The sequence below is a fragment of the Brachycentrus maculatus genome, unplaced genomic scaffold, assembly GCF_059751285.1.
Source record: "Brachycentrus maculatus isolate JH-2025_06_01 unplaced genomic scaffold, ASM5975128v1 h1tg000313l, whole genome shotgun sequence".
Lineage (NCBI taxonomy): Eukaryota > Metazoa > Arthropoda > Insecta > Trichoptera > Brachycentridae > Brachycentrus > Brachycentrus maculatus.
The window spans coordinates 328198-352476 of NW_028281063.1; the positions used below are offsets into that span (position 1 = coordinate 328198).

Here is a 24279-nt window from a genome sequence, read left to right on the forward strand (position 1 = left end):
CAGAATGCCCAGAAAATGTACTATACCCCATCAAAAGCGGCATATGTTAAACACATATCGCTCACTCCTTTCAAGAACGTCATAAATCAAAAAACTTGATTTTTCAGGAGAGCGTTTTTAAAGTTTAAAAATATAATACAATATATTGAAAATAAATATGAAGCCACTTTTTGAACTTTTTACTATGCAACAGATCTTTTTAGGTAAAGCCTGAACGTTTTTTCTCCACTTGAAAAATATTTAGTTTATTTAAAAAAAAAATTAAACAGTACCTTTTCTTCAAAATGCAAAAACAACACTTTCGGCCCTGTAGCGGGTAAATATTAAGTTAAAGATATGCCGCTTTTGCTGAGATATAGTACATTTTCGGGGCATTCAGAAAACATGCACAACTGAAAATTGACGATTTTTTATATATGACGTTGTTGAAAGGAGTGAGCGATATGTGTTGGCTGGCAGTATGTAGGATTCGTACACTTTTTTGAGTTTGAGTTTCCCAAAACATTGTGAATTTTTTTTTTGTGTTTAAATAGCAGCAGTTTTCTCGATTGTGGTTCAACATTTTGTGGTTAATTTAGCCTACATAATCTGGTTCAAAACGAGTATTATTTGCACGGTCTGTTTCCTTGCCTTTTAGTGGAATTCAACTCGCAATTTTTTGCACGTATTCAAAACATTGGTATCTATGCTAATTTAAAAACAAAACATTTGGTATATGATCACTAACAGAGATTTTAGCGATGTATGACAGATGTTCGAAAGGTGAAATAAGGAAGGAATGTAAAGCTGAGATAAGCATTATCGATAAAATTAAGAAAGGTGTGTTGAGACGGTTTGGACACGCGGAACGAATGAGTCAGGAAGAAACGGTAAAACAAATTTATTAGGCGAATGTAGTGGGGAAAAGAAGCAGAAGAAGACCGAGGAAAACTTGGCACGATCAGGTATGTCAAATATTTGAAAACAGGGCGGGTATAATTGAAGTGGGAATAATCGGCGGGTATGTATGACTAGATGCATGAACGTGAAAGAGGCGAAGAATGTTTGGAAGGACAGAGTGGTGTGGCGTTCTATTCTCTGTGCCTACCCTAGGTCAGGATTATATAGGTAGAAAGTGGGTGATGATAAATCTTGCTTATTCAATGATAAATCAATGTTGACAGAAAATAAAAAAAATATGATTAATCACAAAGTATGGTAAATGCTATAAATATTACAAATATATGTATGAATGTGGAAGATGCGAGAATGTTTGCAAAGACACAGTGGTATGGCGTTCTATTATCTCTGAAGCGGCGTGAAGGTTAGTAAAATATTTTAGTCTACCGGTCTCTTCGTCAGGACAGTCACTATACCAGCTTGCAAACTATACTACACGTCACTAGAAGCGGCCTGACGGTTGGTCAGTTGGCAAGCTACAACGAGAGTGAGTTGATCTCCTGATGACGTCACTTCCGCTCCCCTTCTGCTGTGCGCACAGACCACTGAAGCGAGACACCCTAGTGTAGCTCCAAGGATAAACTAACACCATGCTTCTAGTAATGACTAGGTGCCTCACAATTAATTGCGCCGTGTAAAACCATAAAACCATGGTATACCAACGGATATCCTAGCCTAAAACGCAATTTAAAAAATAATTAAATAATAACATAAATTTTTTGAAAGTTCTCCGCAGATACTTTGTGGCACATTTTAAAAACTTTATAAAATAAAAACAACTTTGTTTTAACCACTTTTTTATTATTAATTATGAGTATTTTAATGTTTTAGATTTTAACTGTCCGCCTCCGTAGTGCAATGGTCAGCACGCTCGGCTGCCGTTCTGGAGGTCCCGGGTTCGATTCTCAGGGGGGTCAAATAAATAAAAGTGATTTTTTCACTCTTATATTTATTCCATATTACCCTGGACTGGTACCTGAAGCGGAGGGCTGATCACCTTTCCTTCATGTGTTAACGATCAAGATAACACTGCGTTTATATGATGCAGTGCCCTATGCACCATTGGGGTACGGATAAGGGTTTGAATGAAATGAATGAATTTGTTTGTACTTGTAATTATAATATATTGTGAAATTCAAAAGAATTTAAAATAAACAGAATATATATATATATATATATATATATATATATATATATATATATATATATATATATATATATATATATATATATATATATATATATATATATATATATATATATATATATATATATATATATATATATATATATATATATATATATATATATATATATATATATATATATATATATATATATATATATATATATATATATATATATATATATATATATATATATATATAAATATATATACATATTGGGTTGATGCAAAAGTAATGACCGTTTTTTATGATCCCAGGTAAAAAAAAAAAATTCATAAATTATGAATAGTATCTTCTTTTTTTATGATTCCATTGTATAAAGGATGCTTTCCCTCTACTTTCTATTCAGTTTTGGCCTGGCCAGAGTTCAGTAATAACCCCTTGTATTTTTTCAAAATGTCGTTCGATAAAGTGCATTTACGTCATTGTTTACTTTATGAATTCCGTAAAGACAATACCGCGAGTGTGGCAACCAAAAACATTTTTGAAGTGTACGGAGCAGATGTCATCAAAGTTCGACAGGTACGAAGATGGTTTGCAAAATTCCGATCTGGAGATTTTTCACTCATTGATAAACCACGTACCGGGCGGCCATTGAAGTCTGATGAAGACGAATTAAAAGTCATAATTGACACCAATCCACGTCTAACCATCAGAGAGATTGTGTCAATGATGGGAGTCAACCAAACAATCGCATTAAGACATTTGAAGCGTATGGAAATGGTTTCGCGGTACGACGTTTGGATACCTCATCAATTGTCGGCTGCCAATTTATTGGATCGTGTTTCAACGCGCGTTGCTTTGAGTGCGAGACAAAAACATGAACCTTTTTTGCATCGTTTGGTGACGGGAGATGAGAAATGGGTTGTGTACAACAACGTGACAAGAAAAAGACATTGGACTATACCTGGACAAGCCCCATTAACAACTTCGAAGGCCGAAATCCATAAAAAAAAAAGTTATACTTTGTGTTTGGTGGAATAATAAGGGTATTGTGTAATTTGAACTCTTGGAACACGATAAGACAAGTACAACAGAACGATATTGTCAGCATTTATCCAAATTGAACATGGTCCTTCAAAAGGATAGACCAGAATTGGTAAACAGAAAAGGGGCAGTGTTTCATCACGACAACGCGCGACCACATGTGGCTATGATGACCCAACACAAGCTAAATGAGTTAAATTGGGATGTTATCAAGCATCCACTGTATTTTCTAGATCTTGCTCTTTCTGAATTTTATTTATTCCGATCACTGCAAAAAAATTTTAATGATGAAAAAAATTATTCAATAGAGCAGGTAAAAACATCCCTTACTTCATTTTTCCCATCAAAATCCACGGAATTTTATACTACTGGTATCAATAAGTTGATAGAAAGATGGGAGAAGGTTATAAGAACTGATGGAAATTATATAATTTATTAAATAAATAATACACAAGAAAAAAAATATTAAAAAAATATATGTAAAAAACGGTCAAAACTTTTGCATCAACCCAATATATATATATATATATATATATATATATATATATATATATATATATATATATATATATATATATATATATATATATATATATATATATATATATATATATATATATATATATATATATATATAAATATCCGTAGGGTAAATAATCCAGTATCTGATAATACTAAATAATAAGAAAAATCACAATATTTAAGAAAATGTTCTGTTGAGTATAGCGCGTGTTATTTGTTTTTTCTTCTTCTACAAACTATGCAGTTGTGAGAGCGTTCGTATCGCAAAAATGTCGGTAATTGTGTACACTAAAGCGCTCATTGTTTTCTGATAAATATTTTTTATTAACCGATCTTTAATAGTCCCCATTGTTACAGGCAGTCTCACGCCACACCGCCCGGCCGACGATGTGAGAAGAGCGCGAGGCGCAGACGCCGCGAGAATGCCAGCATCCTCGACAATGATAATCAGAAAGCAGAATCGCAGAGATTACCCAATGAGCGAGCTGTCGACCCGATAGAGACGTCCCAGAGAACAGAAATCGACACCACTCTAATCGACAGTCCATCTAGAATCACAAACAGCCACTTCAATGTAAGCAGAATATTAAAAAAAAAAATAACTAACCAAAAAAAAAGTTACGATCAGGTATGCCAAATACTTGAAAATGGTCAGGTTAGGAGTCGTAACAATCGGCGGGTATGTATGAGGAGATGCATGAACGTGGAAGAGGCGAAGAATGTTTGCAAGGACAGAGTGGTGTGGCGCTCTATTCTCTCTGCCTACCCCTGCGGGGAAGCGGCGTGATGGTTAGTTAGTTAGTTAGTTTAACTAACCATCACGCCGCTTCCCCGCAGGGGTAGGCAGAGAGCATCGAACGCCACACCACTCTGTCTTTGCAAACATTCTTCGCCTCTTCTACATTCATGCATCTCCTCATACATACGTTTTCCTCTGCCTCTTTTCCAACTACATTCGCCTCGTAAATTTGTTTAACCGTTATCTCCTCACTCATACGTTCCACATGTCCAAACCATCTCAGCCTTGCATTCTTTCCTTATTTCATCATTCGAACATCGTCGTTTTGCCACACATTCGTCTGAGGGATCGCATTTCGACTGCAAAATATTTATAGAAGTAATTTGTATTTGAAGCATGCATGTGAAATTTATATAATTTATATTTGAAGCACTTTGTGATTTACGATTTTATAATTAAAACATAACTTTGTTTTAAAATCACTTTAAATATTTTATTATAACTTAATTATAATGTCTACCGGTTTCGAAGCTCACCGCTTCTTTTTCACTGATTAATACTAGTATTAATCATAAAGCTTTGTTTATATACATATATATATATATATATATATATATATATATATATATATATATATATATATATATATATATATATATATATATATATATATATATATATATATATATATATATATATATATATATATATTATATATATATATATATATATATATTTAAAGAAACTTATTTTTTCGATGTATAAATTATACAAATTTATCCGAAAAATTCAAAAACGTGAAATGTTACCTGGTCTTACAGAAAATAAGGTTTTTATGTTTTTAAGCGATTTAACGAATACTGGGCCTTAAATGTGAAACGTGGCTTTCTTTTGTCTCTGCCTGCCCCTGCGGTAAGCGGCGTGATGAGTTTTATTTTTAAATTTTATTATTTAGTGTTAAACGTAAGTATGCAGGAAAGTTTATCACGAGGACATTGAAGTCCGACCGTCGAAAGCTGACACGAAGACCACGATTTGCGTGCTTTGAAGTTCTTCACGAGACGTCGAACCTTCTAACTTTCTTGAGATTCAATTCTCAGAATGTTGAATCTCAAATAAATTACACGCTGTCTCGAATCAGTGGTCGGCAATCTTTTAAGCTAGAGAGCCAAATATGCACATTACATTTTTTTATAATTAAAATATAACTTTGTTTTAAATTCAAATTTAATTTGATTTATTGTCCGCCTCCGTAGTGTAATGGTCAGCACGCTCGGCTACCGTTCTGGAGGTCAAGGGTTCGATTCCCAAGGGGGGTGAAATAAATGTAAGTGATTTTTTACTGTAATATTTATTCAATATTACCCTGGACTGGTACCTCAAGCGGAGGGCTGATCACCTTTCCTTCGTGTGTAAACGATCAAGATAACACTGCGTTTATATGACGCAGTGCCCTATGCACCACTGGGTGCGGATAAGGGTTTTATTATTATAATTATTATTTAAATTCACTTTAAATATTTTAATTATAATAATATTTAAAGAAATAAAAAATAAAAAAATAAAAATTATTTTAACTTAATTATAATGTCTACCGGTTTCGAAGTTAACCGCTTCTTTTTCAATAATGGAATGTAATAACAACTATGTAATTTTTTCCACATGAATTTTATTTGACCAGCAATCGGGTTTTGCCGTAACCGACATCATCAGATTGGTGGAAAAAATTACATAGTTATTACTTTATTCTATAAAATGGACTGATATTGTACGTAAATATTACCTTGGACTGGTACCTGAAACGGAGGGCTGATCAGCTTTCCTTCATGTATTAACGATCAAGATAACACTTTTTATATGATGCAGTGCCCTATGCACCATCGGGTGCGGATAAAGGTTAGAAAAAATAAAACGTACACCCACACACAAGCCATGCCTTTGTTTTTTTTATATTTATATCAATAATAATTTTTAAGTTTTAATATTTTTGTACTTGTAATTATATTATATTGTGAAATGCAAAAAAAATGTATAAAAAAGCCCCATACGGCTCCGGAGCCACACTTTGCCGATCCCTGTCTTAAATGAAGTGTTATTTTTCATTATTATAGGTATTATTATGTACAAAATACCATAAAAATTGCCTCACGTGATTTGCACTCTACAATTGATTAAAAGAAAATTGTGTGAAATTTGTATGTCCATTGTTACGTATAGTATGTACTTTGATTTATACGTACTTAAAGCTAACTCTTGAAAGTGAAACTTTAATTTTATTATAAAGTAGCTTTATAGTTATCACGCGATTTGATATCCAGATAATTTTATGCATTGTTTTAAAGATAACATCGTAGATTTTTATAAGGAATTCATCATTCGATTTGAATATAAAAATAAATCTTTACTACATTGTAAGTGTGTCCAAATACTTGTTCACAAATCTGGATTATCTCCAATTATAGGAGTTATTTTGACAAAAAATAACATGAAAATAACTCCTTTAATTGGAGAAAATCCAGATTTGTGAACAAGTATTTGGACACAAAATGTTAAGTTTTATTTTCATATTAAAATCGAATGGTAAATTCCTTATAAAAATCTGCGATGTTATCTTTAAGACAATGCATTAAATGAATCTAATAAATGAATGAAATCTTGATATATATATATATATATATATATATATATATATATATATATATATATATATATATATATATATATATATATATATATATATATATATATATATATATGTTTAATAAAATACTTAGGTACCTACCTATACATTTTATTAAGTACCTACATATAGTACAAATCTACCACCAGATGTCGCATGCGTCGCACTGAATAAAACAAAAGACATCAGATAGAAAAAATATAATATTCTGAACTGTCAGAATCAGATAGATAGACAGAAAAATATTGTAAAGATTAATTAAGAATAAACTTTAATTATAAACTTTAATTACAAAGCAACACATTGTTTATTTTATTATTATACACCCACTTTACATATTATTTACACCCAATTTACAAAGAAAAATACAAAGTGTTATTCAATTCTGTAAATGATGAATTGAATAGAAAAACAAAAGGTATACAATCAATTTTAAAATAATATTTATCACCATCGTAATAATAGGTTTTTATGTGCATGTATTTCCTGGTAAATTTTCGACATACGAGGTTGAAGTTTATAACAATTCTCTGTGTATAAATGCATCCTTGACATTATCCAATTACTTGTTATCAAACATCTGAAACATGAATACAATGTCCTTGTTTGTATCTTTATAGATAGTATCTTGTAAATGTTTGCATCCATACACTTGATATGTTTGTAAATATACCGTAGTCGTACAGGAGAAAGTGACTAACTACCAAAACGTAAAATGTTTAGGACGGACATTTAAGTCACTTTTGTTTGGCAAGAAAATAAACATCAATGCACTTTGTCATTTTTAATAAGTCAATATGTTATACTTCAAAGTTTAAAATCCTTTGGGATTTTATCAGGGCAATATTAAGTTAGTAAAATATCAAATAGTCACTTGGTCACTTTCTCCTGTACGACTACGATATCTGACAACACATCGCTCACTCCTTTCAAGAACGTCATAAATCAAAAATCGTCAATTTTCAGTTGTGCATGTTTTCGGAATGTCCAGAAAATACACTATATCCCAGCAAAAGAGGCATATTTTTATGTTAATATTTACCCGCTACAGGAAGGAAAGAGTTGATTTTGCATTTTGAAGAAAAGGTATTGCTTAATTATTTTTTTAAATATCGGAAATATTTTTCAAATTCAAAAAAAAATTCAGGTTTACCTTAAAAGATCTGTTGCACAGTAAAAAGTTCAATAAGTGGCTTGACATTTATTTTTAATACATTATATTATATTTTGAAATTTTAAAAACATTCTCCTGAAAAATCAAGTTTTTTGATTTATGACGTTCTTGAAAGGAGTGAGCGACATGTTGAAATGTCGAAATGTTTTATTTTTATAACTAAAACATCATGTTTTTCCACAAAAATAACACATTTTAGAAGGATTTTTTTTGTATAACTATATTTTTTTCTATCTTTATCAAGACTGATACTAGTATTAATAAGTCTTGATAAAGAGGCGGTTAGCTTCAAAACCGGTAGACATTATAATTAAGTTATAATAAAATATTTATAGCGATTTTAAACTGGATATGGGAATCCTCCAGGATATAATAAGTGGATGTATCGATAGTCTGGTTTTGATTTCCGAAATAATGTATAATGTACCCGGCTACCATACCCGTTACACGTCACAATCTTTATTTAGAGTACCTGTCCTTCCAACTAATTAAGTGCGGAGTTCACCTATGTTTCCAATGGCTAGTGAGTACAACGCATGTTTTAGCCAAGTTGACATTTTCCATTGCGGAAAATCTGTGTGGAAAAGTTGAATGGTGAGCATATTGTCCTCTCGGGATCTTTAAAAACTATGCTTCTCTGCATTGTATGTATGTTCCTACTGGAATCAACACACACACACACCCTCTTACACACATTTTCTCCCATAAATACTTGTTTATGTGCTAGATCTACACTAAATATTTTGTACTAATTTTTATGTTTCTGTGGTTAACTATAATTGGCTTGTTTGATGTTTTGTTCTACATATCGCTCACTCCTTTCAAGAACGTCATAAATCAAAAATCGTCCATTTACAGCTGTGCATGTTTTCGGAATGCCCAAAAAATGTTCTATGTCCCAGCAAAAGCGGCATATTTTTAACTTAATATTTTCCCCCTACAGGGCAGAAAGTGTTGTTTTTTGCATTTTGAAGAAAAGGCTTAGTTTAATTATTTTTTTAAAAATAAACTAGTTATTTTTCAAATAGAGAAAAAATCTTCAGGTTTTATATACCTAAAAAGATCTGTTGCACATCAAAAAGTTCAATGAGTGGCTTGATACTTATTTTTAATAACTTGTATAATATTTTTAAACTTTAAAAACGTTCTCCTGAAAAATCATGTTTTTTGATTTATGACGTTCTTGAAAGGAGTGAGCGATATGTTGCTGTTGTTAACCCAAATAAAAAATAAAAATAAATAAATAAATAAAAACAAAGTTATATTTTAATTATAAAATGGAAAAACACAGAGTTATTGCTTTAAATTGATAGTCCCAAGAATTAACAGTAAATATGGGAGTCGAACACTGCAATATATCGTTCCGAACATTTTTAATTCCTTGCCGATGGAGGTTAGAGGTCAAAATAAAATATGGATCAAAGGCAAAATAAAGGAATGGGTAAATGATCAAGAGTTAATTCTATGAAAATTGTTAAATGTTTATATTCTTAATTTTTTCTCTTTTTTTGTGTCTATATTAGGTTAAAATCGTTAAAAACAATAAAAAATGTATTAAAAAAGAACTCCACCGACACGACACATAGGGTGGGTGGCTTGGTTGGTCTCTGCAAAAAAAAAAAAGTTCTAAATATGTATAAATTGTGATTTGAATAAATGTATACAAATAAAAAAAAAAAAAGAATTATAATAAATAATGAATTGAGTTGTTTGGTTTCCAGCCCGAGCGATGAAACCGTCGGCCTTCCGGCGCTGCCTGGTGCTGGGCACCTTCGTGGGCAGCTGCCTGGCGGGCGCGCTGCTGGCGGGCGCGCTGGCCACGCCGCGCTGGGCCACCGCGCGCGCCACCCGCGCGCACAGCGCCGACAGCCGCGGCCGCGTCTCCTTCGGCCTCTTCGCCGGCAGCCGCGAGCTCAACGTGGCCTACGGCTGGAGGACCTTCCACTTCAGCGGTCAGTCCACACCTAGCTTTGGAGCTATTCTAGTATATCTTCGGATCTCTCATCTCACGCCTTACTTTAAGGTAGAGACTGACCGGAGCATTTCGTCGTAACGTAACACGTTACGATGCGAGCATTCAGGCAGTCAGTACACCGAGCCGAGCGCTCCATCCATAGTTTCGGATGCTCGGTGATGCTCGCCGCGAGCGATGTTACGACGTTATGTTACGACGAAATGCTCTGGTCAGTCTCTACCTGTAGAGCTATACCAGTATATCTTCGCATCTCACACCTTACTTAAGAGTTACCATATACCAGTATCCCTTCGCATCTCACACCTTACTTAAGAGTTACCATATACCAGTATCCCTTCGCATCTCACACCTTACTTAAGAGTTACTATATACCAGTATACCTTCGTATCTCGCATCTTACTTAAGAGTTACCATTTACCGGTATATCTTCGCATCTCACACCTTGCTTTAGAGTTACCATATACCAGTATACCTTCGCATCTAGCACCTTACTTAAGAGTTGCCATATACCAATATATTTACGCATCTCACACCTTACTTAAGAGTTGCCAAATACCAATATATCTTCGCATCTCACACCTTACTTAAGAGTTGCCATATACCAATATATCTACGCATCTCACACCTTACTTAAGAGTTGCCAAATACCAATATATCTTCGCATCTCACACCTTACTTAAGAGTTGCCATATACCAGTATACCTTCGCATCTCGCACCATTCATTTGAGAACACACCCCGAAAAATGTGGTTGTCAATCATGGGTAGCTTGGTAACTGTGACATCATTTAAATCAGCCTATGTCAGGTGGTAACCCCTGTAAATCCCCTTTTAAAAATCTTACTAAAAAGAAGAAAAAGAAGGAGAGAGGTATTCAAATCCGTCACGAATGGTGAAGTTCATAATATTTTTATTTTTAAATAAAAGTGAAATATTTGTGTTTTTATTTTTTAGAAAAATACTTCAATTTCATACTTTTTCTGTGAGTCCAAGCGGCACAGTATTAGAATTAGGTATCAAATTGTGGTAGAGTGGGTTCAAACCGAGAAACTCTGACTCAAGAGTCCGCAACACTAACCATGGGACTACAACCCGCCTTCTCTGAATATTATATATAATATAGCCTTGTTCAAGATCCTTGGCGCAACAGCTATAAAAAATCTGTCCAAATGTTCAAAATAGAGAATAAGTACACAATTCGCAAGTTCAAAGACCACTCTTTCAAAATAATTTTCAGCCGTAACAATGAAAACAGCTTGCGAACGAGCGAAGGCATAAAAAAATGACTTAAGTTCAAAATCCATGCATCTTTTACCCGTGGGAAGGCACCATGAAATATTGACCATTGTCTAATACAGCCCATGTTCGGATTATGTTGTAGAGGTGGGCAGGCCATAAATAATGAATTGGACTGTTCAAATTACACGGCTGAGTTTAATATTATGGTGAAACGTTTCAACGGTGACCTCAAGGTAACGCAATTACCATTTTGTAACGTGTCATTGGTCATTGTATCAAACAAGTCAAATTATAATATATAGTATGCAATTTGGGATAAAAATAAGAATAGTTTGACTGAAAATAAAATTTGACAAGCCAAAGTAGGATATATAGTTTGCAAATTAAATAAACTCTATCTAAATTTTATCGAAATGCGATCTCTCAGAAGAATGTGCGACAAAACGATGTATGATAGATGTGCGAATAGTGAAATAAGGAAAGAATGCAAAGCTGAGATAAGCATTATCGATAAAATTAAGAAAGGTGTGTTGAGATGGTTTGGACATGTAGAACGAATGAGTGAGGAAAGAACGGTAAAACAAATTTATGAGGCGAATGTTAGCGGGAAAAGAAGCAGAGGAAGACCGAGAAAAACATGGCACGATCAGGTATGCCAAATACTTGAAAGTGGTCAGGTTAGGAGTCGTAACAATCGGCGGGTATGTATGAGGAGATGCATGAACGTGGATGAGGCGAAGAATGTTTGCAAGGACAGAGTGGTGTAGCGCTCTATTCTCTCTGCCTACCCCTGCGGGGAAGCGGCGTGATGGTTAGTTGGTTTTTAAATTTTATCATTGATGCTTAATAATCTATCATTTTAACCTTTAATAACTAAAATGATTTGCAAACGAGTGAAGGCATAAAAAATTACTATTCTATTCTATTCTCTCTGCTTACCCCTGTAGGAAGTGATGGTTGATTAGTTTTATTACCGAGAGATGGATACTGGACATTTTTACAACCTCTGTGCTTTTCGAAGCTGAATGATTACAGCCAATTGAACACGCTGTAAATGAATTCACGGTGAAATGGGCTATGTAATGTTTAGGTAGCCAGCATCGGTATGTTATTGTCTTGTTAATTTTCCAATGACTGACTTTTACAGCCACATTATTGGTGCTATTCTCAAAGCCTTCTGTCAATCACAATTTTTTATTATTTTTTCATTTTAAATTTGACTCCATAGTGTAGTGGTAAGCACGCTAGGCTACCACTACACTATGGAGTTCGTTTCCCAAGAGGGACAAAATGAATATTAGCGAGTTTTCAGTCTAATATTTATTTAATATCACCCTGGACTGGTACCTTTCCCTTATATACTAAACGATCAAGATAATATCTGCTTCTATATGATGCAGTGCCCTATGCACCGTTGGGTGCGGGTAAGGTTTAGAACTTATTTTACTTGTGATTACCACTATTTCTTAAAAAAAATTGTGAGTTTTAAAAAATAGGGGTATTTATCAAGTAAAGCAGTGTTCCTCTAACTTGTTCTAACCTACCAAAATAAGAAATTTCAGAAGTGCATATTTACTATTTTATGGTAACATATTTAACAAATTAGGGTGAAGACTGACCGGAGCATTTCGTCGTAACGTAACATGTTACGATGCGAGCATTCAGGCAGTCAGTACAGCGAACTGAGCGTTCCATCCATAGTTTCGGATGCTTGCTGATGCTCGACGATGTTACGACGTTTTGTTACGACAAAATGCTCCGGTCAGTCTCCACCTTTATGTTTAATGTGAAATGTGAGCCTACTTAACTGAGTACAGGCAATCAAAATTTGGAGCAATTGTGTTATTATCACAAAACTAGACGTTTTTTCCGCGGCACACCAACTAATCGCCACGGTACACCAGTGTGCCGCGGCACATACGCGGTGGAACAATAAAGTAAAATTTAAATTCAAGATGGATAATATTACCACAAAGTAACCTTCAAATCAATTCATTAAAAAAAATTGAGTTTGTCCATAATTTTGTTTACAAACGCTGGATTTCCTCAACTTAGGAGATATTTATATCAAGATTATTATTACAATGATTAAATAAAACACTTCTTTTTATACCACCTTTATATCACTTCAAGTGGTATAAAAACAAGTGTTATATTCAATCATTGTAATATGTCGCTCACTCCTTTCAAGAACGTCATAAATCAAAAAACTTGATTTTTCAGGAGAACGCTTTTAAAGTTTTAAAATATAATACAATGTATTGAAAATAAATATCAAACCACTTATTGAACTTTTTACTGTGCAACAGATCTTTTTAGGTAAAACCTGAAGGTTTTTTCTCCATTTGAAAAATATTAAGTATATTTAAAAAAATAATTAAACAACACCTTTTTTTAAAATGCAATAACAACACTTTCTGCCCTGTAGCAGGTAAATATTAAGCTAAAAATATGCGGCTTTTTCTGGGATATAGTACATTTTCTGAGCATTCCGAAAACATGCACAACTGAAAATTGACAATTTTTGATTAACAGCATTAACTTTGTCTTACCACAAAGTTAATGCTGAAACAATTAATAATGATTATTTTTGATATTTCAATATGGTGTTTCTTGCTCTCCACCTAAAGTAAACAAATATAACCCTTATAAGCGTCTCCCACTCTCTACTAACAGTATGTAAAAGACGCTTTTAAGCGTTTCCCGCAAACAATGTGTTAAAATTATACATAATGGATGTGTTTGTGAATAGGTCCCATATTAGTACTCACTGGAGTTTAAACCGTGAATTGATTTTCAACCCAAGTTGTCACTTGCCTATAATTTGAAATGCTTTAGAATAGAAAATAGACCATTTGATTTTAATTAATCCATTGTAATTAGAACAGTAATTGCTATTTGAAATAATTGGAAAACACAATTATAGTGACATTGAAGGGACTGTACATATTATTTTAATATAATCTTGGCATGATCAAGTATGGCAAATACTGGTCTGGTCAGGAGTTGGAATAATCGGCTGGTATGAATGAAGAGATGTATGGATGTGGGAGAGGCCAAGATTGTTTGCAAAGCGATGAGCCGTATACTTTGCTTGGAGAATAGATGTCTGCGACGATTACAAATGCAGTGGTTTGACTTTGTGAGGAACAAAGAAATACTACTCCCGGACAATCGAGTCTTCAAGACATGGTAATTTAGTTGGCCAGGCCATGTACTTCGCATGCCTCCCGAGAGCCGCCATCAAGCTTGCCCCTTTTACAAGGCATCAGGTTCCACCTCTCAGGATATCCACTGCTGACAATCCATCGGCAGTTCTTGTCTCAACTTTGGAACCTGACTTTTTTTGGGGGTTTTGTGGATCTGACTTGGAAGGATGCAAAGAAGCTGGCAGCCGACAGAGTAGCATAGAGCAGTCAGGACATTTCTTCTTCTTCCTGGCTACATCCCAACTTATCGTCTTTGTAGACTGCTGAGGTCAGCTCTCCTCATCTTCAAGTTGTAGGTCCTTCTGTCATGGACTACGTCACCCAGGCCATGTCTTCGAACCATGTTTTATCTTTGCAGCATCCACGAATTTTTTGGTCTTCCTCTAGATATCTTTCGAGGAAGATCCATTTCTATTGCCTGATTCGCGACATGCTCGGGTTCTCTGCGTCCTATATGCCCACACCATCTCATCTTTCCTCTACCTTCCTAGTTATGTCTGTTACGCCCAGGCTTCCACGAATGCGTGAATTCTTTATTTTGTCTCTAAGGGACACTCCTGGTGACCATCTAAGCATTCGCATTTCAGTCAGGACATTTCTCACTGAGTAAAAGAGTTAAAAATGTCCCCCATTTATGTACATGATCATTATCTCTTTCCAGTGCCAATGATGGTCCAGTCGGAGCCGGAACTCCTGCATCCTGCAGCCTGGATGGCCACCGTGGCCTGCACCGGGGCAGGACTCGCGCTGACTGCTCTCGCAGCACTCTTCGCCGCTGTGAACACAGCCACAGTTCCAGCATCCAAGCTAGCTGCTATCCCAGGACTGTATTTGTGGAACACTCTAGCAGGTAAATAACTCTTTACGGTCTCACTAACTAAGGTATCGTCCCAGGTATCCTAATTGAAAAATGGTTTTGCATCGTCAGGGACCAACAAACAAAATCCCTCAAATAAGGACTTGTATTGTATCGTTGATTCGCGCGATGATTGAGTTGTATCAGGACGACACCTAAGTGTTTGGCCAAAAACTCTTTGATCTTTGAAACCTGAATGGTCTAAAGTGGCCACATAAATTAAAATTAGAAATAATTAAATGAAAGACAAGTTAAAAAGAGGCTTCTTGATATGGGACACAAGAGCTGCCTAAAGTTGGTCACCCCACCTAAATAAAGTCAGCTAATCATATTATCATTATTGCATACTTATCAATTTCTCACTGTGCTAAGTTATCTTTCTGCAGCATCCATGAATTTTTTGGTCTTTCTCTAGACGTCTTTCGAGAAAGATCCATGGCTATCGCCTGGTTTACAATATGTCCAGGTTCTCTACGTCCTATGTGCTCATACCATCTCAATTGCCATTCCTCTACCTTACTATTGATACGTGTTACAGCCAGGCTTCCACGAATGCGTGAACTCTTATTTTATACGTTAGGGACACTCCAGCTGATCATCTAAGCATGTTCATAAAAGACATATTTTTATAGTCTAATATTTTAAAAGCATTTTTATTATTTTTAACTTGTAACAGTAACTAATAAAAGTATTATGATATGTCGCTCACTCCTTTCAAGAACGTCATAAATAAAAAATCATCAATTTTCAGTTGTGCATGTTTTCGGAATGCCCAGAATTTACTATATCCCAGCAAAAGAGGCATATTTTTAACTTAATATTTACCCGCTACAGGGCAGAAAGTGTTGTTTTTGCATTTCGAAGAAAAGGTATTGTTTAATAACTTTTTTAAATATACTAAATATTTTTCAAATGGAGACGAAACATTCAGGTTTTACCTAAAAAGATCTGTTGCACAACAAAAAGTTTAATAAGTGGCTTGATATTTATTTTTATTACATTTTATTATATTTTTAAACTTTAAAAACATTCTCCTGAAAAATCTAGTTTTTTGATTTATGACGTTCTTGAAAGGAGTGAGCGTTGTTTGACTAAGTTTGTGAACATTAGGTTTATGAAGGGATATCGTTACTTCCTATGTAAAACTGTTTCTGCGAAAAGTGATATATACAATTACCAAAAAATAAATTGTTGAAAATTGACATATTACATTTATTTCATTCAACATGTTCTGTTTTTAGTGCTAGCAGATATTGGAGCGGTCGCGATTTGGGTTGCGGAGTATTACACCAAGATCCAATATAACGTGCTCAGTAGAGAAGACCTCAACAACAAGTGGACTTCCGATGGGATGGCTGATTTCGGGAGATCTTTTTGGTAATGTATATTCTAACTAAATCACATCTCAAAGCAAATTGAAACATAAAAGATTAAAAAATCTTAATTGATAGAACGAAATATTGAAAGGATTATCTGGGTATGAAGTTAGTAGTAAACTTATCCAAATAATTGTGACGCACTCACTCGCACACGAAGTCACATCCTTGGAGGACCTCTACTGGACTCCGAGAAGGTGATGCTCCTACCACCAAGAGAGGTCGTGAATCACATGACATACGTAGGTCTTGGGAGTGAGCTGTGATACAGAGAGAGGTCACAATAGACATAATGTGGTCGCAGTGACATAAGGGATGCAAGATCCCTTGACCTCAAAAAAAAAAACTTATCCAAGGCATTGCAGCCTTGTATGAGGATAGCACTTATTTTCATATTGGTTTGTCATCTCTAAGAGTGTTAAACAGGGATGTGTAATGTCACCGTGGCTGCTTAATTTATACATAGATAAAGTAGTGAAAGGTTTAAGTATTGGAGTTAAAATGATAGATTTGATTTTTGTTGTCTTTTGTATGGTGACGATGCTGTGCTTCTTGCCGATAGTAGAGAAGACCTGCAGGCGTTGGTGACAAAGGTGTATAATGTATGCAAGAGAAGTGATTTGCTGATGAATGTTAGCAAATCCAAAGTCATGGGTTTTGGAAGAGATGAATGTATTATAGATCTGGGTGTAAAATATAAATGGGGAAATTTTACAACAGGCAGATGATTTCTATATCGTAAGTTTTCTAGGAATGGAAAGATAAAGATAAAGAAAGGAGAGTGAATGCTGAGAACAGAGTGAATGGCTCCCTAAAACCAGTTATAACGGAGTCTTTGTACTTACCCTAATGTATGTAAGTAAAGCATGGAGTTGCCAAAAGGAGAATGAAAGTAGAATGAAAGTAAACTGAATACAGTCAAATTGCGATCTTTCAGACATGAATATGCTCTGTAAATAGCTAGACTGCCATATTCTTCTTCATCTACATATGTTGAGATGTCAAAATTTCAAAATAACTCCTAAGTGAAAAAAACCCAGATTTGTAAAAAATTACAGTAAACCCCCTATATTGTATAACATTGAGATAAGTACCGATAATCGGAGCAATTTTATAGAGGGTGAATGTTTTTTAATTTAATTTTTATTTAAAAATGACTCATTTTAGTCATTTCCGCTGGTTAAAATTTAAAAATACAATTTAAAACATTAACTTCTTATAACATTCCCTCCGATAACGTGGTACCTATCTCAACGTTATAGGGAGGTTTACTGTATTTGGACACACTTAAAATGTTGTGAATTACAAAACTGGTCAAATTACAAGCTGCATAAAAAAATTAATAATGTTTTCAGGCTTCTCCCAATATGCAAAATAGTTCGGTTAGGATCTTGAGTACAAATCTTTATTCGAATGCTTAACCCTTACTGGTCCAATGTCAAATCTCATTCGACATTGATTTTTTCCTCTTAGGTCCTATGTCGGATGTTGTTCGACATTTTTTTCTTCATAAGTATTATTTATTTAAATTCCAAGCTTACATTTTTGTCACTCGTATCTATTACAACATTATGTGGAGCTGAGAACAAAAGATTTTTTTTCAATTGGAATGTAACTGTCCACCTATATTTTTTTTAAATTTTGGGGGACCGGAAAGGGTTAAATGTTGAGAAAATGTATGTGACCTTGTACTAGATAGTTGGTTGGAGTAATTTACATATATTTACTAATTCAGTAAGGATAATTTGACATGAGTTAAATAGTTTGTCATCTGAATACTTCATTTCACCTGTGCTAACAGGGACATCCTCAGTTACATACGTAAATATACTATATACACACTTGCGGAGAAAAAATGGAATATATTAAAGTGTCAATTCGAGTTAAAATAGACTAATCGTTGCATTTCTATCAGTAGCATTATGGCATTATTTTATTATTAATATCTTCTTCTTTCTGGCTCCATTCCAACTTATCATCTTTGTAGACTGTTAAGGTCAGCTCTCTTCCTCCTCAGGCTATGGTCTTTATGTCTTAGGTAACGTCACCTAGGTCATGTCTTCGAATCATGTTTTCTTTCTGCAGCATCCATGAATTCTTTGGTCTTCCTCTAGATGTCTTTCGAGGAAGATCCATGGCGATTGGCAGGTTCACAATATGATCAGGTTCTCTGTATTATATATGCCCACGCCATCTCAATTGCTTTTCCTCTACCTTGCTATTGATGTCTGGTTCACCTAGGCTTTCTCCAATGCGTGAACTTTTTATTTTATAATTAAAATGTAACTTTGTTTAAAAATCACTATAAATATTTTATTATAACTGAATTATAATGTCTACCGGTTTCGAAGCTAACCGCTTCTTTATCAAGACTGATTAATACTTAATAAGTTACATTTTACCTTTTTTTATATTTAGGATTTTTATGGAGTGTGTGGAAGTTTTTTTTTTGTGAAAGTATTCTAGTATTTTTAATGTTTTATTTTTATTATTTTATTTAAAATAAACCCTGATGAAGACAATGCACTGTTGAAACCGGTAGGTTGAATTATATAAATAAAAAAGTGGTGAAAATAAAGTCTATTAATTTTATAAAGATATTATAAAATGTACCACAAAGTATCTGCGGAAAACATTCAAGAAAAGTTACATTTTAACTATAAAATGGAAAATCACAAAGTTAGTGCTTAACTAAATATAAATTATACTTATTTATTTTGTTCCTAAGTGACACTCCAGCTGAGCACTTAAGCATTCGCATTTCAGCAGTTTCTAGTTGCCTAGAGCAGTACATCGTCCAGCATTCGGAGCCTTAGAGGAGTGCGGGTCTGACAATTATTTGATAGACTTCTCTTTAACGTGGCTGGCATTTTTGGGTCACTTAGTATAAAAGTATTTTATGGAAGGATATTTTTATTGACAAATTAAAAAGTAATTATTGATTTCGTAATTAAAATATAACTTTGTTTTAAAATCACTATAAATATTTTATTATAACTTAATCATAATGTCTACCGTTTTCGAAGCTAACCGCTTCTTTATCAAGATTGATTAATACTAAAACACTATCTACTTAACAAAATTCAAAATATTTTGACGGCTAGGCAAAGGAGCTTGGGTACATCTCAAGTGGCTTTTTTTGTGTTGATTGGCAGTCACAGTCAAAAGGGATCAGGGATGATGAGTGATTGGAAACATATTTAATAACGGACTTTTAGAAAAACCATTTACAGTGAAACATCTATCTATCGTTCCTCGAATAATCGTTTTCCCGGATGTGTCGTTTATTTCTTCTACCCTAAATTAATTTCATACAAAAATAGATCGCATCAATCGTTTCTATCCACCATTTTACCGCATTCATCGTTTGAATTATGCTTCATATTTGATATAATTTGTGTGTTTTTTTTACATTCTTTTAAATTTTCTCAATTTTGTTACATTCGACGACAATATTCCTGTGTGTGGGATACAGACTATCGAAAGCTTGTGTGATGGATACAGCAGAAGAAGTCTGAAGATCTTTGGGTTCTGTTCAACTTTGTATTTTTTTGTTATTTAATAAATACATTTATTAACATCTAAAACTTGTATTCTTAAAATTTCAACCTACCAATGGTTATGCAGATTGGGAGGACGGTATGTCCTTGTGTATTGACTTCTTTATCCCGCATTCATTGTTTTCCCGCATTCATAGTTTATTTCACTAGGTCCGTTTAAAAACGATAGATAGAGGTTTCACTGTACTTGTGTATTTATTCATTGTAAATTATTATTAATTGCCTTTTTAATTTCTAATATAAATTATATTGATTTTGATTCCAGGTTTGTTGTTGGGGCTACTATAATCTCAGTCTTGAACATCATCACGCTAATCATCGCCATGGCCGATGAACGAGAAAAGGACCCCATCGCTCCGATGCTTGAAGAAAAGTCCAACGGAGCAATAATGCTCTACTGACACCTCCATAGAATCGTTGTGCAATTTTTTTGAGAGATGACTTTCTATTTTTCATACAAAACGACAATACTGTTCAGTGCTTCGATTTAACATTCATTTTCATGACTTTTGAAGTGTTATATACAGTAAAAGATGATTAATTTTAAATTCAAGTGATTGAGTTATGCAAAAAAATAATTTTTAACACTCCTTATCTATTTTAAATTTTAATTTTACTTGGTAAATACCACGTCCGCCTCCGTAGTGTAATGGTCAGCACGCTCGGTTACCGTACTGGAGGTCCCAGGTTCGACTCCTAAGAGAGTGTCAAATAAATATAAGTGATTTTTTCACTCTAATATTTATTCAATATTACCCTGGACTGGTCGGTACTTGAAGCGGAGGGCTGATCACCTTTCCTTCATGTGTTAACGATCAAGATAAAACTGCGTTTATATGATGCAGTGCCCTATGCACCATTGGATGCGGATGAGGGTTTGAAGATGAAGAAGAAATACCACCATTTCTTAAAATCCATAGTGTTTCGATGCATTCTGTATAAATTTCAAACACCGTACTGGTGCAGAATGCATCTGAACACGTGTGACAATGGTTTTTAAGAAATAGTGGTATTTAACAGGTAAAATTTTAATTAAAAATGGATAGATATTACCACAAGGTGAATCAATTAATGATACTCTTCTTATCATTCACTTTTTGTAATAACACTTAAAAAAAAATCATCAGGTGAACTATACATAGTCAGTAATTAATCATTATTATATGAATAATTTGTATGTAATACTTAACATAGTTTCCAAGGACAATTGTATATATTTTTGCAAATTATATATATACATATAAATTTAAGATAAATTATACTTAGGTATATTGAATATTAACCGCCCTACCCATACGAACTGCGCCACATCTATTCATGAAAATATTCCCTCATTATCTTCTTCTTCCTGGCTCCATTCCAGCTTATCGTCTTTGTAGACTGCTGGAGTCAGCTCTCCTTGTCCTCAGGTTGTAGGTCCTTCTATCATGGACAACGTCACCTAGGCCATGCCTTTGAATCATGTTATCTCTCTGTAGCATCCATGAATTTATTGGTCTTCTTCTAGATGTCTTTCGAGGAAGATCCATGGCGATAGCCTGGTTTACAGCATGTTCAGGTTCTCTATGTCCTATGTGCCCATACCATCTCAATTGCCTTTCCTCTATCTTACTATTAATGCCTGTTGCACCCAGGCTTCCACGAATGTGTGAACTCTTTATGTAGCCTCTAAGGGACACTCCAGCTGACAATCTAAGCATTCGCATTTCAGCAGTTTCTAGTTGCCTAGAGTAGTTGTTATACATTGCCCAGCATTCGAAGCCACAGAGGAGTGCGGGTCTGACAATTATTTGGTAGACTTGTCCCTCATCTATAGTAGCAATCAAATCTTAATTTTTATGATGTTACAGTAATAGTTCATATTCTTTTAGTATAATTCAAGTACAGATCTACTTTACCAACTTAACTGATTACACTTTCCCGAAAGGGTTGAGTATAAGCTCTGTCGACTCATGATAAATCAATATTTAAAATGCCTCCAGAGTATCTAAAAGAGATGTTTTCCCTAATAATTGGTTGACATCTCACGCTTCAATCGGCTACAACAACTGCTATAGGTAAAGTCATCTTACCATTTCTCGCAAGCAGTGCACTAAATTAAGTGAGCGTGTCTTTGCTGTCGCCGGACCGATGACGTGGAATGCTCTTCCACCAGAAGTTAGAAACAGTGAGAGTGACATGTGGAGGTCCTCACAAATTTTTATTATTTTTTTTAATTACCCAACGTTCAAGTGATTCTGAAATCTAGCTACAGCTTATGCAACGCCGTTTATCATGTCCCTACTCAGGCTTCAACTTTATTAGTTTCATAGCCTATGCCTACTCGTGAGTGGATTTACTCTTTATGTTTAACCTTTTAACCGCGTTAACTTTGTTCCTAAGAGACGCTCGTGCGCGGCGGTATTTTGCCATTTTTTAAATGATTACTTTTATCATGTATTTAGTCATGAAACGATTTATTTTCCTAAACAAAAACGTTCAATGGGATTCATTGTGCCTTTTTGGTACTCTATAATACACGTGTGTCACATTATTCTTGAAATATATCGTAATATGAACAAATTAGATCGTAACATAAATAAATCAAAGCACGCATCGTGTGTCACTCTTACCCACTGGCGATGCGTAGCGTCGAGAGTGAGACAGATATAGGGCATGATTATGGCGCGGACTAATTACCGACCGCAAGAAAAATCAGGGATCTGTTCTTTTATTTATCCTTGTGATGTTACAAATTATTAGTCAGATATTTCAACAGATGTCATAAGGCCAAGGATTGACATATTATTTTATCCAAAGTTCCACACCATGAAAAAATCCCTCCAAGTTGAACTGAGGTTCGAAACTTGGAGCAAAGTGAAAACACAAACGCTTATATCAGCCGCGTATGGGGCATGTTTTATTAAAACACATACGGTTATGCGAGCCGTGTGGATCCGGTTAAAGTTACTATAATTTCATTTAATTCATGAGTGAAAATTCTAGGCAAAAACACTCGCTAGGTCCTCACCAAAACGTTATATTTCCATTATAAATGATTTTAAGTAATCAGGAATTCTAGCTTGTAAAATTGTTACGTTTTGGTGCGATTTAATGATTTCATATTGGTTTAACACAGGATTGGTCACATTTTGTCGCAACTTTAATTAAGATATCGATAGAATACAGTATACAGAACAGATTTGCATTTAAAGCTTTTTTGTGAGGACCTTCACAGATGATTTTAGGAAACAAAAAAAAACTAAATACACAATTGTTTGCTACATCATTTTCACTATCTCTTTTTCCCTAATTCAATCACAATGAACCTCCCTTGGGGTAGTATTTTACGAAGATGGCGCTATATAAATTATCAATATTATTATTATTACAATGTTATGTTTTATTTATAACATATTTAGTGCCATTAGATTGTAATTTAAAATATGTATGTAATAATTAGAACGTAATATCATTCTATCATGTAAGTATTCTAGTTTATATACCTTTATTTATTTTAATGAAAATATTGTTACATCTTGTTAATAAACATTTCATATACTTGTATTCATTTTTATTTCTTACAAGACCCACGCAGTTTTTCCTAGATATATAATAATAAAGGTGGTCCAACCATAATGCACAATGTAAACACCTTAACGACCGCATGTATTTACATATATTTATATCGATCAGAAAGCGTATGATAAGGTCGATAGGATAAAATTATGGAGCGTGCTGGAAAAATATGGAGTAGACAATAAACTTATACAAGCAGTTGCTTCCCTCTACGAGGGCAGCACAGCTAGTATAAGAGTGAATGGGGACATCACATCATGGTTTGCAATATCCAAAGGC

At 34.2% G+C, this 24279-nt stretch overlaps 1 protein-coding gene across 2 annotated transcripts in view; it reads left to right on the forward strand.

The window, feature by feature from the left end:
- The window catches only part of LOC148304533 (uncharacterized), a 38992-nt gene extending 17430 nt beyond the window's left edge, over positions 1-21562 (forward strand). Inside the window, exons 2-6 of one of the 2 annotated variants that reach the window (XM_088268143.1) lie at positions 3993-4209; positions 9950-10180; positions 15312-15500; positions 16748-16883; positions 20708-21562. In XM_088268143.1, coding sequence (XP_088124269.1) covers positions 9958-10180; positions 15312-15500; positions 16748-16883; positions 20708-20843 — 684 coding nt within the window. In that variant the 5' untranslated portion in view covers positions 3993-4209; positions 9950-9957 and the 3' untranslated portion in view covers positions 20844-21562. The remainder of the gene's footprint in view (positions 1-3992; positions 4210-9949; positions 10181-15311; positions 15501-16747; positions 16884-20707) is intronic. The other variant, XM_088268142.1, reaches the window with a different exon arrangement.
- The last annotated feature ends 2717 nt before the right edge of the window (positions 21563-24279 follow it).